At 39.8% G+C, this 12,034-nt stretch overlaps 1 protein-coding gene across 1 annotated transcript; it reads right to left on the bottom strand.

The window, feature by feature from the left end:
- Positions 1 to 8,500: 8,500 nt before the first annotated feature.
- On the bottom strand, positions 8,501 to 12,034 carry LOC108315664 (protein phosphatase 1K, mitochondrial-like; the record flags this gene model as incomplete). Its single annotated transcript, XM_037744497.1, has 2 exons — positions 8,501 to 9,096; positions 11,894 to 12,034. Coding segments are annotated over 2 exons (273 nt in total), but the record flags the coding sequence as incomplete, so codon positions are not given.

Below are 12,034 nucleotides of genomic sequence, written 5' to 3'. Positions count from 1 at the left end.
ATGTGGTTGAGGAGGCCTCACAATCATGGCAGAAGGTGAAAGGCACGTCTTTATACGGCAGCAAGCAATAGAGAATGAGAGCCAAGCAAAAGAAGTTTCCTCTTATAAAACCGTCAGATCTCATGAGACTTATTCATTGCCACGAGAACAGTATGAGGGAAGCCACACCCATGATTCAATTATCTCCCACCAGGTCCCTCCCACAATGTGGGAATTATGGGAGCTACAATTCAAGATGAGATTTGGATGGGGACACCATCAAACCATACCAAGAAGGAAAGTTGAAAGTGGAAGAAATGACCCTGGAGCAGTGGCAGGGAATAGATTACAAAGAAAGTGTCTTTCATGCAATGCTAAAGAGTTTTAATTTTACCTAGAAGGTGCAATTGGAAGAATGTAAACATAAGCATGCTTTGATCAGCATGTAAAGAATGGACAAGGGGTGACCCCAAAGACAAAGGAAACCAGTTGGAAAACTCCCGTGTTGTAGTGAGTATGGAGCAGAGGAGACAAATTACAGACGTGAAGGAGCAAAGGCTGGTTCCTGGGTTTTGCCTTGGGAGTCTGAGTGGGAGGCATTGCCATTCATTACAAGAGGCAATTTAGAAGGAATAGACTTGGGTGGGAATTCCATGTTGGATATGTGGAGGTTGAGGTGCCTAGAGGCCCACAATTACCATTTTTAGTCCATGTCTGGATATTTCAGTTTGGGGCTTAGGAGAGAAACCTTGGCTGGGAGTGAAGTGGCAAGTCACCAGCATACAGGTGACAGGTGCAGTCATGATGAGGTATTGTCTTTCACAAGGAGAGTACACATCATGAGAAGATTGTTGATGGCAGACAGTGAGAAGCAGCTGCTGGATATTTAGAAGGAAAACAAGAAAAGTAATGATGGGAAAGATAAGACTGTTTAATGAGAGAGGAGGGCCCGAGAGGGTTAAATGCTAAAGAGATCAAGTAAGCTTAAAAGAACTGCTGTACCTAGCCAGTAAGAGGTCAGCGTGGACCTTTGAGATGAATGTTTCACCGGTGTGGTGGAGTCAGAGGGCGGAATGCAGGGAGTTGAGAAGTGAACGAGAAATGGGAACGTCAAGCTATAAATGTGGTCAGGGAAGTCTAAAGTCTAAGAGTTTGGTTAACTTTAATCTTGGTCTTGTTTACTTTTACTATGTGTTTTCCTTCTTGCCTTGACACATTTTCCACTTACTCTCTTCTACCTGGTTTCCGATGACTGGCTGAGAATTCTCAGGTTCCTTCTGGAACGTTTTTCATTTAATTATTAATGTATAGGTACTTATTAACCTTATCTGACTTTTGTAGTGGAAAATAACTGACTTTGGGATGAAATAAGGCTGGGTTTGAATCCTTTGCTAGAGTCCTCAGGGGCTGCTTTTTTGTTATAAACAGGAGTCTCAATCTATACAGAAATCCTCTCAAACCAGCCCAGGGCCCAGAGCTGAGACTGCTGGTGCTGAGGCAGCTCTTTCCCCCGCTTCTGTCTCTCTGGGAAATGCCTGTTCTCATCTCTGCTTTTCTCTGTACTTAACAGTCCGCACGTTTTCTAGAAACTGCTAGGCCAGTTTGACATGTCTCTCAATCTTAGCTCCTTCCATGACACAGCTCAGGAGCCTGAACTTCTCTCAGTATACATTTTTAAGAGAATATGGTTGTTGACTAGCCAGGAATTGACTTCAGGATCATGTAGTTCAAATAGCAAGAAGTGGCCGGGTGTGGCGGCTCACATCTGTAATCCCAGCACTTTGGGAGGTGGAGGTGGGACAGTCACTTGAGGTCAGGAGTTTGGGATCAGCCTTGCCAACATGGTGAAACCCTATTGCTACTAAAAATACAAAAATTAGCCGGGCATGGTGGCATGTACCTGTAATCCCAGCTACTTGGGAGGCTGAGGCAGGAGAATCGCTTGATCCTGGAAGTGGAGGTTGCAGTGGGCCAAGATCGTGCCATTGCACTTTAGCCTGGGCGACAGAGCAAGATTCTGTCTCAAAAAAAAAAAAGCAAGAAGTGTCAGTTGGTACAAACAAGACCAAACATTTAAGCAAGAGCTATGAGTAAGAGGCATTTCCCGGGAATGAAGGTTTGAACTGGACAGAAACTGGTGTGGAATTTTGGACAACCCCCTCAATCTTTTCAGTCTTAAACACAGAGTGAAGTTAAAATTTAGTGAATGCAAAGCAGGGCATGATAGTTCACACCTGTAATCCCAGCACTTTGGGAGACTCAGGCAGAGGGATCGCTTGAGGCCAGGCCTTTGAGACCAGCCTGGACAACATAACAAGACTCCCATCTCTACAAAATAATTACACCTGTAGTTTTAGCTACCCAGGAGGTTGATGGAGGAGAATTTCTTGAGCCTCAGGAATTTAAGGCTGTAGTGAGCTGTGACAGTGCCACTGCACTCCAGCCTGGGTGACAGAGCAAGACTGAATCTCTAAAAACACAAATAAACAAAAATCTTAGTGGACGCTGTGTTGTGGGGGAGGAACTCTATCTCTAGCTGCTAGGAGCACTGCCAGGGGACAGCTCTCATCCATTATCGTCTCTAGGTATTTCCTGATGGCAGAAAACAGACTCCTTGTTCTGTCATGTCCTCTTTCCAAGGACTGTATGCACCCAATTAGTGCTTGACGTGGGGTTAATAAAAACCTGTTCCCCAGACCCCCATCAAGTGGGTACAACTCTAAGGGACATTGCAATTCCAGAGCTCCCTGCAGAGCATGGTGGGCCTCTGTTGTGACATGACAGGCCAGCTTCTCCCTCTGCCCATTCCTGCTTCTGTCCTTTCCCTGACGTATGTGTTGTTTCCAAGAATATTACCTAATAAACTTCCTGCACATTAATCTCAGTCTCACAGTTGGCCTCCTAGGAAACCCAACCTGTGGCAATATCTTACCTCCATCTTACAATTTTTTAGGAAGAAATGAATGAAATAGGACAACTCTTGGAACACCTTAATTGAAAGCGCATACTCTGAGCTCTTACCATGACATTTTCTGCTATGACTTTTTTTTTTTTTTTTTTTTTTGAGAAAGAGTCTCACTCTATTGTTGTGATCCTGGTTCACTGAAACCTCCCCCGTCTGGGTTCAAGTGATTCTCATGCCTCAGCCTGCAGAGTAGCTGGGACTACAGGCCTGCACTACCACGCCTAGCTAATTTTTGTATTTTTAGTAGAGACAGGGTTTCACCATGTTGGCCAGGCTGGTCTCGAACTCCTGGCCTCAAAAGATCTGCCCACCTCAGCCTCCCAAACTGCTGAGATTACGGGCATGAGCCATGACACCCGGCCTTCCACTACTGCTTTTATTGAGGGCTTCTGTTCTCCAAGCCTCTGTATGTGTGTGTGTTGTAGAGCACTACTGGCTTCTTTACATTATGCTCCCTTCTCTTTTTTTGTGCTCTGCAGTAAATTAAGATTTGCTCCCACAGAGTATTCTCCCTTTGGTTAGAGTCAACTTCATGAATGTTAATCCTGTGTAGCTACATAGGGCCTAGCACTTGGAAGGGTCCCAGGCTTGATTTAATGCTCTATTCTTGCAATCTTAAAATTCCTTTTCCCTTTTTTTGAGATGGAGTCTTAAGTCTTGCTCTCTGTCGCCCAGGCTGGAGTGCAGTAGCATGATCACAGCTCACTGCAGCCTCAGCCTTCTGGGCTCCAGCGATCCTCACATCTCAGCCTCCTTAGTAGCTGGGACTACAGGCGTGCACCACCACGTCTGGCTAATTTTTCTATGTTTTTTATAGAGACAGGGTCTCACTACCTTGTCCAGACTGGTCTCAAACTCCTGGGCTCAAATGATACACCCACCTCAGCCTACCAAAGTTCTCAGATTACAGGCATGTGCCACTGCACCAGACCCTTTGTTAAATTCTTAATTTTTAAAAAATGGCTCTGCATTTTCATTTTGCACCAGGCTCTGGGAAAAAAAAAAAAAATAACTGGTCTTGCTTTTGGCTCCCTGCTTCCTAAGACATGAGATAGATCTCCTGATCCTGGATAGAAACTACCCTTGGTGTGTTACCAAAGGCTCAGTGACTTCACTGGTTAGATCTCTGTTGTCCCCACATTTGCTTCACTTGTTCAGATGAACATGCTCTCCTTCTGGTATAACTCTCTTTCCTCATTTTTCCATCTCCTGACAAAGTCTCTCTGGGAAGATAATCAACCACCATGGTCCCCAAGCCCTGCTACATCCACCCTGCTGTCTTTTACAGAAATGTACATAGGTCGTAGATTCTCAATACTTATCACTGGTAGACTGATTTATTAGGCTTCTCTACATGGTCATTTGTGAATCCTATGCTGTTTGAAGTGGTCATTCTATTCACTCCTTCACACTTGCTCCTCAGTTATATTCATTTGTACATAATTTAGTTGTCTACCCTAATTTATGTGACATATGCTCAGTTATCATCTCTAGTGTTCATTCATCCACTAAGTTAGAGTTTCTGGACTATGTCCCCCTTTTTTTATTGAGAGTCCCACTGTCACCCAGGCTGCAGTGCAGTGGTGCAATCTTGGCTCACTGCAACCTCTGCCTCCCAGGTTCAAGTGATTCTCAGTCTCAGCCTCCTGAATAACTGAGATTATAGATGCATGCCACCACACATGACTAATTTTTGTATTTTTAGTAGAGACGGGGTTTCACCATGTTGGCCAGGCTGGTCTCAAACTCCTGACCTCAAGTGATCCACCTGCCTCAGCCTCCCAAAGTGCTAAGATTACAGGTGTGAGCCACTGCACCGGGCTGTTAACTCTTTTACATCACACATACAATGTTGCAGTCTGGATGCCAAATAAACACAGCTGGATTTTAAAATTTGTTTAATGCATGTACTTTATTAACACTGAGATAATGTGATTTTATTCTGCTCACAGTTACTCTAATACATACATTTAAAACAATGGTCAAAGCAGCAATTACATTAACTCGCCATAGGAATCATTAGACACTCAGGTAGTACTTTGGTAAATTATAAAACAAATGTACACAAGAGCACTTCAGTAGAAATTAAATCAGTTTGGGGACACATCAGCCTGCTAAACTCCATACTAGAATCCAACAGCAGATGAGTCATTCTTGGAGGTGGAAGAACTCCATGATTTCACAGCCTTGAACACTAAGTATGACCACGAGTGGACCATTTCAACCATCTAACGATCAATGGGAGAGTCAATTGGTCTCATCCCAAATGCCAAAAGTGACAGGCAGGCCATCACAACCTTGGCTTGTTCACCTTGTAAAGACATGACTTTATTTCTGCTTAAGTCATCTATATAAGTGAATCTAATAAATACAATAAAATGTAACCCAACCAAAATCGCATGTCACTTTTACCGACATGGGTATATGAGAACCATGGAGGTGCTAAAGAAAAATAGAAGCATTTTCTTATTATCATATTACCATGAAATTAAATTTATGTTAATTCTTAGGAAAGAAACTAAGTGTCTTGTTTGATATTGATGAATAGGCCTGCTTATTCTCTACGAAAATCCTAAAAAAAAAAAAAAATCAAATTTCACTTAAAAAAATAATTTCCGTCTTTAAATTATGTGTTAATAATTCCTTGAAGTAATTATTTTTTAAGTGTTGAAACATGGGGAAGTTCACATTATAGAGTACAAAGGATCAAAACGGATCCCTCCAAAGTGGACATCCCCCCAGAAAAATGAGTAAGACTTTGAAGCACTTAAATACAAACATCTGTAACAAATGAACAGCTGATGGAGAACAGGACAGTGTTTACTTCTGAATCTATAAGGTACTTAAGAACTTATACTTGTGGAAAATCACAATGACTCTAGAATATTTCACCAAATAGATGGTGGCAAATAGTTTGGCAACGCGTATTAGAAAGGTGATTTCTATACTACACATAAATGAAAGACAAACCCAAACACAAGTGATGTGTTTTACTACATTAATGTAAATTACACTACACCTATACCCACATGGCAAATTCAGTTAGAACTAAAAAACTAGAGCAGTCCCTTTTTAAACTACTATTTGCATATTTTCCAGTATCCAAATACTTGTATACTTATCTTTTATAGATTATAATAATCTACATTTAAAAAGTGTTCCATTTTAATATTGTGGCATGAAAAATACAAACACCAGTATAGTATGTTTTATGCTTAGTCAAAGTTAACTGGCTTAAGGTTTTAAAAGCTTCCCCAGATAAAGCAGTCAAGTCTACCCTATATCCCTTTGTCAAACCTGTTAATTTCAGGGAGCTATGATCGTGCCACTGCACTCCAGCCTGAACAACAGAGTGAGTCTCTGTCACTATTAGAAAAAACAAAACAAAAACAGACAAACTTAGCTATCTACCTCAATCCATCAATCACCCTCACGCCTTTGAACCTGACAACATCACTCCTAACCTTAAAGTAAAAGACAGGAATAGTAATGTAAAGCATTCAAAACAAAAATGAAACCTGCATCTTTATTTATTTATTTGAGATGGAATTTTTGCCCTGTTGTCCAGGCTGGAGTGCAATGATGTGATCTCAGCTCACTGTAACCTCCGCCTCCCAGGTTCAAGCAATTCTCCTGCCTCGGCCTCCCAAGTTGCTGGGATTACAGGCGCTTACCACCACGCCCAGCTAAGTTTTTGCATTTTTGGTCGAGAGAGGATTCACCATGTTGGCCATGGTTCGAGACCTCATGTGATCCACCTGCCTTGGCCTCCCAAAGTGCTAGGATTACAGGCTTGAGCCACTGAGCCCAGCCAAATCTTACATCTTTATTATGTCATTTCTGTGTGTTAGTTTTCCTTTGCCTGTTGGTTTGGAAATTCTCCTTGTTCCTAAAGGTAGCTTTCACATTTCTGTTCCAAGAACTGACTAGAAAAAGCAAGATGGTTTCCTGCTTTAGTTGCCTCCCTTTGGTTCCTCGCCTCTCAGCCAACAAACAGGACACGACGGTCTTTCCTGTAATATTTTTCCTTCTTTCACCTAACTTCTCTTGGGAAAAAAACTGAAATACTTATTTAGCACTTTTTTCAAAGGATAATTCCTGATTAATAGAGGCAGAAAGCTCAAGATTTATTTTCTTCTATTCCCAAAAAGGTAAGAAGATGTGAGTATTTATATTGGGCTCTCTCCCTCCTCATACACTTTTACCTAAAGCTTAAAGAAAAAAAAAAAGTCAAAAAAACAGTTGAAGGTATATGCTACATCAACTTTTTGTTTATCCCACAAAATTCCATGTCATTCTTAAGATTCAGTATTTTTCTCACATCCTATTACCTTATATGCAAATGCCATATAGCAATTTTAATCTATTTCCTCATCTTCTAATAATCACTGGTTATCCACTATAGGGAAATTGCCCCTAGTTTGTCAAGAGTCCTTAGTATATCAATAATTTAAAACTGGTGAAAGAACTATATGAGATTGTTCCCTTTAACTTTATATTACTCCAAAATATACATATGTACATATACCCACGCATATAACAAATTTACATAGTTTGCAGAAATAAACTACAGATCTAATTGCAAAAACACATTTAGAAATTCACATTTTAACAGTAAACTTACATGCAGATAAAAAGAAGTATAGTTTTATACTCGTAAGTTACATAGCAAGCTGAAATGGACAATATTTTAATGTTCATTTTAGATTTATTCTTTCTTCTAAGTCTCAGAAAATGAGCAAAAAGGAGACATAAAACTCAAGCTATGTCTATAGCAGTATCAGTCAATGTGATATTATTTTTACTAACAAGTTACTCAATTGCTTACTCTATAAGTGATACACACATACTATAATATTATATACAAAACACAAAATAGAGTTAGCAATAACAAATGAAAGCTTTATACAAAATACTTGATTCCATCAGTATTTAACTTTTGACCAGAAGACTCTTAGCCTGTACATTCTTTTCTGATATTAAGGAATAATCACATTTTTATAGTATTCTTAACTGCAGAAAAATAGGAATGAACGGAGAGGAGGGCTGATGAGGCAGTTGAAATACACATTTATAAACATGTATAACATATTTATATTCATATGTATATCATCTGAATTAGTATCTTTTTTTTTTTTTTGAGATGGAGTTTCACTCATGTTGCCCAGGCTAGAGTGCAATGGCACGATCTCGGCTCACTGCAACCTCTGTCTGTTGGGTTTAAGTAATTCTTTTGCCTCAGCCTCCCTGGTAGCTGGGATTACAGGTGTCTGCCACCACTCCCGGCTAATTTTATTTTTTTTCTGTATTTTTAGTAGAGACAGGGTTTCACCATGATGGTCAGACAGGTCTTGAACTCCTGACCTCAGGTGATCTACCCACCTCGGCCTCCCAAAGTGCTGGGATTACAGGTATGAGCTACTATGCCTGGCCGAATTACTTTCTTTTGCAGGGTTATTTTCACCAGTAAGTGGTCCAGAATACAAAATATGGTAACAAAAGACTGTTTTCATACTTATTCGTTGGGAGAGTTATTTAAAATAAAAACTTGCATTATAGAATTAGGGAAGCCTGGAAATTTTTTTTTTAACTTGGAGATCACATATTGAACAGCTGTCAAAATTCAAACTGACTAGTTCTGAAGAACTTCAAAACATGTTCAAATGGATAAAGAACAAAAATGATCAAAAAAAACCATAGCTGCCTAAGAGTCTTAAAAATTATTAATGCAACACTCTCATCTCTCATCAAGTGTATCCAAACCACTTCTTATTTGCGCTTTCAATTTAAAGACTCACAGTAGCATCACTACACACATATTTACACGGAGCACCCACAGCTGAACACAAATATGATGAGTATTTATGAAGAAAACTAAGTGGTTAAGTTTACACTGACTTGTGCACTGATCTAGTGAGTCACAGGGTCACCCAGATACAGGAGACTTTTCTGATCTCATCAGTTTCTTGACATGCTCAGTGAAAAACTTTTGCACAGAAACTCAAAGTCCCAGCTGGTAATCAGGCCCATCGTCCACTGGAGGCAAAGCTTCTGCTGAATGAGAAGTTGATTTCAGAGTTCTTATATTTTCCCCAGGCACCAAAAGGCACTACTACTGCAGTACTATTATCTTCAGTACCGTACTGTATTGCCTGCAAGGTTTGGCAAGAAGAAAAAGAAAAACATTGGAAATCACAGGCTATACAAAGAGAAATCAGCCTTTCCTTCCCTTGGAAATCCCCTTCCCCTGGAAAGCCAAACTGGTCTTACATGCAGTTACTAACCTACTTATTTCACAATGGTTTGTGATTTTCACCCTGTATTAATGCCCACAAGTTTTATTAAATTGCACATGGAATAACAGATGACCCAAAACAACCATATTAACTATTTCTGCTGTAGCAATTTTGGCAACAGAAACACCAGTGGACTAAGGTGCATTGGTATGCAGCTCCTGAAAATGAAGATACGTGTAAACCATTTAGTGCAGGGCTTAACACATGGACTTGATAACTGTTAGCTCTTACCAGGAATTCATTTCCCTTTAGGGAAAGTTACCCTAACAGAATAAAAACCTTGGAAATTGAAAGACAAAAAAACTAGCCATAATCATAAAAGAAATACAAATGGCTAATAAGCCTATGCAAATATCTAACTCCACTAAAAAAGAAAAAAAGATACAAATGTCTACACTAAAATTTGATTTTTCCACCTATCAAATTGGTAAAAAGAAAAAAATACGCTAAAAATTTGGAGAAACACAAACTGTAGAACATGCTAGTGTAAACTGGCATAGTATTTCTGGCGGAGAATTTGGCAAACTTATTAAAAGCTCTAGAACACTGTGTATTCTTTTATCTAGAAATTTGTATTTATTTATTGAGACGAGGTCTTGCTCTGTCATCCAGGCTGGAGTGCAGCGGCACAATCGTGGCTCACTGCAGCCTCGACCGCCCAGGCTCAGGTGATCTTCCCACCCCAGCCTTCCAAGTAGCTGACACCATGGGCATATATCACCATGCCCAGCTAAGTAAAAAAAATATATATTTTTTTTTGTAGAGACTGGGTCTCACCATATTGCCCAGGCTGGTCTCAAACTCCTGGGCTCAAGCAATCTTCCCATCTCAGCTTCCCAAAGTGCAGGTGTAAGCCACCACACCTGGCCTAGAAATTTTCTTTTCTTTTTTTTTTTTTTTTTAATGGAACTTTCTTTTATTTGAGACAGGGTCTCAAAAATAAATGATGTACATTTGATCATATAATCTTATCACATACATAATATAATTATATACACACAGAATACTCTTCTACACACAGAGAATACTCATATCACTTTGGGGTTATTTTTGTTTGTGTGCTTTCTTGGGGTCTTTTTGAGACAAGGTCTGGCCCTGTCACCTAGGCTGGAGTGTGGTGGTTCAATCTCAACTCACTGCAACCTCCACCTCCCACCTCAGCCTCCTGAATAGCTGTCTGCAGGCATGCACCAACACACCTGGATAACCTTTTTATTTTTATACAGATGAGGTTTTGCCAGATTGCGCAGGCTGGTCCCAAACTCCTGAGCTCAAGTGATCCTCTAGCCTCGTCCCCCTAAAGTGCTGGGATTAGAGTGCAAGTCACCGCACTTCACCCATACTTGTGTATTTCTGTTCTTTTTTTTTTTTGTTTTCCTGAGGGAGTCTCACTCTGTAGAAATTTTATTTCTAAGAGCTCAAGCAATCCTCACACCTCATCCTCCCTTGTAGCTGGGACTTACATGTGCTTGCCACCATACCTGAATACTATTTCTAAGAATTCAACCTATTTCCTGAAGGAAACAGATATGCACAAATAGATGTCAGAATATTTATTACAGTGCTTCCTCTATAGTACAGAAAACATGAACATAAACTAAATTTTTTGACCGGGGGACCTGTTAAATGAATTATGTATAAGAATAAGATGGAACACTATGCATTCATTACAAATTTCATTGCCTTTGTGAATTAGAATGCAAATACTGCAAGACAGGCAGTTGAAATTGGGAAAGAAGTGCTCATCCATGGAATTGGGCCTATTTCCTCAATTTCATGAGCACCCTGGTTAGCACGGGTGAAGGCCGTAACCAAATGAATAATTCATGTCTTATGATGATGTTGCCCATCTATTTCCGAGTAAATAACACTTTTGAAGTAAGGTCTGTTATCTTATTTTGGGAAATGCAAAAATAGCTGTTGAATTAAAACGTACTTTAAATAATACAAAGCACAGTTTAAGTTTTCTTTACTGGATATTACCAGCCATCTTCTAATTTTAGTTCTGACTGACACACAACCTCATCCCTATGCCTTTTTGTATTTTGGTTTATCTTTTCCACCCACCCATTCTGAATAACCAGAAGATGACTATGCTATATCCTCAAGTTGGATATTTGCTTAGAGCACTCTAGTTTAATGGTCAAGTGGTTGGATTTGGGAAACTAGTTGTCTGGGTTTGAAGTCCAGTTCTGCAATTTAATAGTTTTGTGACCTTCAGTGAGTTACTTAACTGTGTAGCCTCTGTACCTGTTTTCCTCATCTGTGAAAAGCGACAGAAATAGCTCCAACTTAATAGGTTATTGTGATTACCATATATGTAATTGTATATACTGTGCAATACATATAGTAATGAGTTAATATATATGAATACTGTCTGACACAGTAAGTGTAAGTGACATATTAGTTTACTACTATTATAATTTACTATTGCTGTTACTCTCATTTCAAAGTATATGCAAGGCCAAAGAATAAACAAAGCTCGTTTCCTTGGCATATTAAAATTTTAACTTGGGGAAATAATAAAAATTTTGTACTTGGAAATATTATGGAATCAAGTTTAAAATTCACTGCAACACTCAAAAGCTAAAACACAATTCCTGGGCTGTCCTTTCCTTCTCCTGAGACTCTTCCGGAAGAAGCTCTGGGTCACCTGTTCAGTCACTGCGTGGGCTGCTTCATTGGGATCGTGGCACTGATTGACAAAGTCACAAATCTCTTGACTATTCACCATGAAGTTAATTCCATCTGTGGTGAGGACCAGGAAGCTGTCATCAGCATGATGTAGCTGCAA

The sequence above is a fragment of the Cebus imitator genome, unplaced genomic scaffold (assembly GCF_001604975.1).
Source record: "Cebus imitator isolate Cc_AM_T3 unplaced genomic scaffold, Cebus_imitator-1.0 Scaffold177, whole genome shotgun sequence".
Classification (NCBI taxonomy): Eukaryota; Metazoa; Chordata; class Mammalia; order Primates; family Cebidae; genus Cebus; species Cebus imitator.
This window is presented reverse-complemented; position numbering and strand designations above follow the sequence as displayed.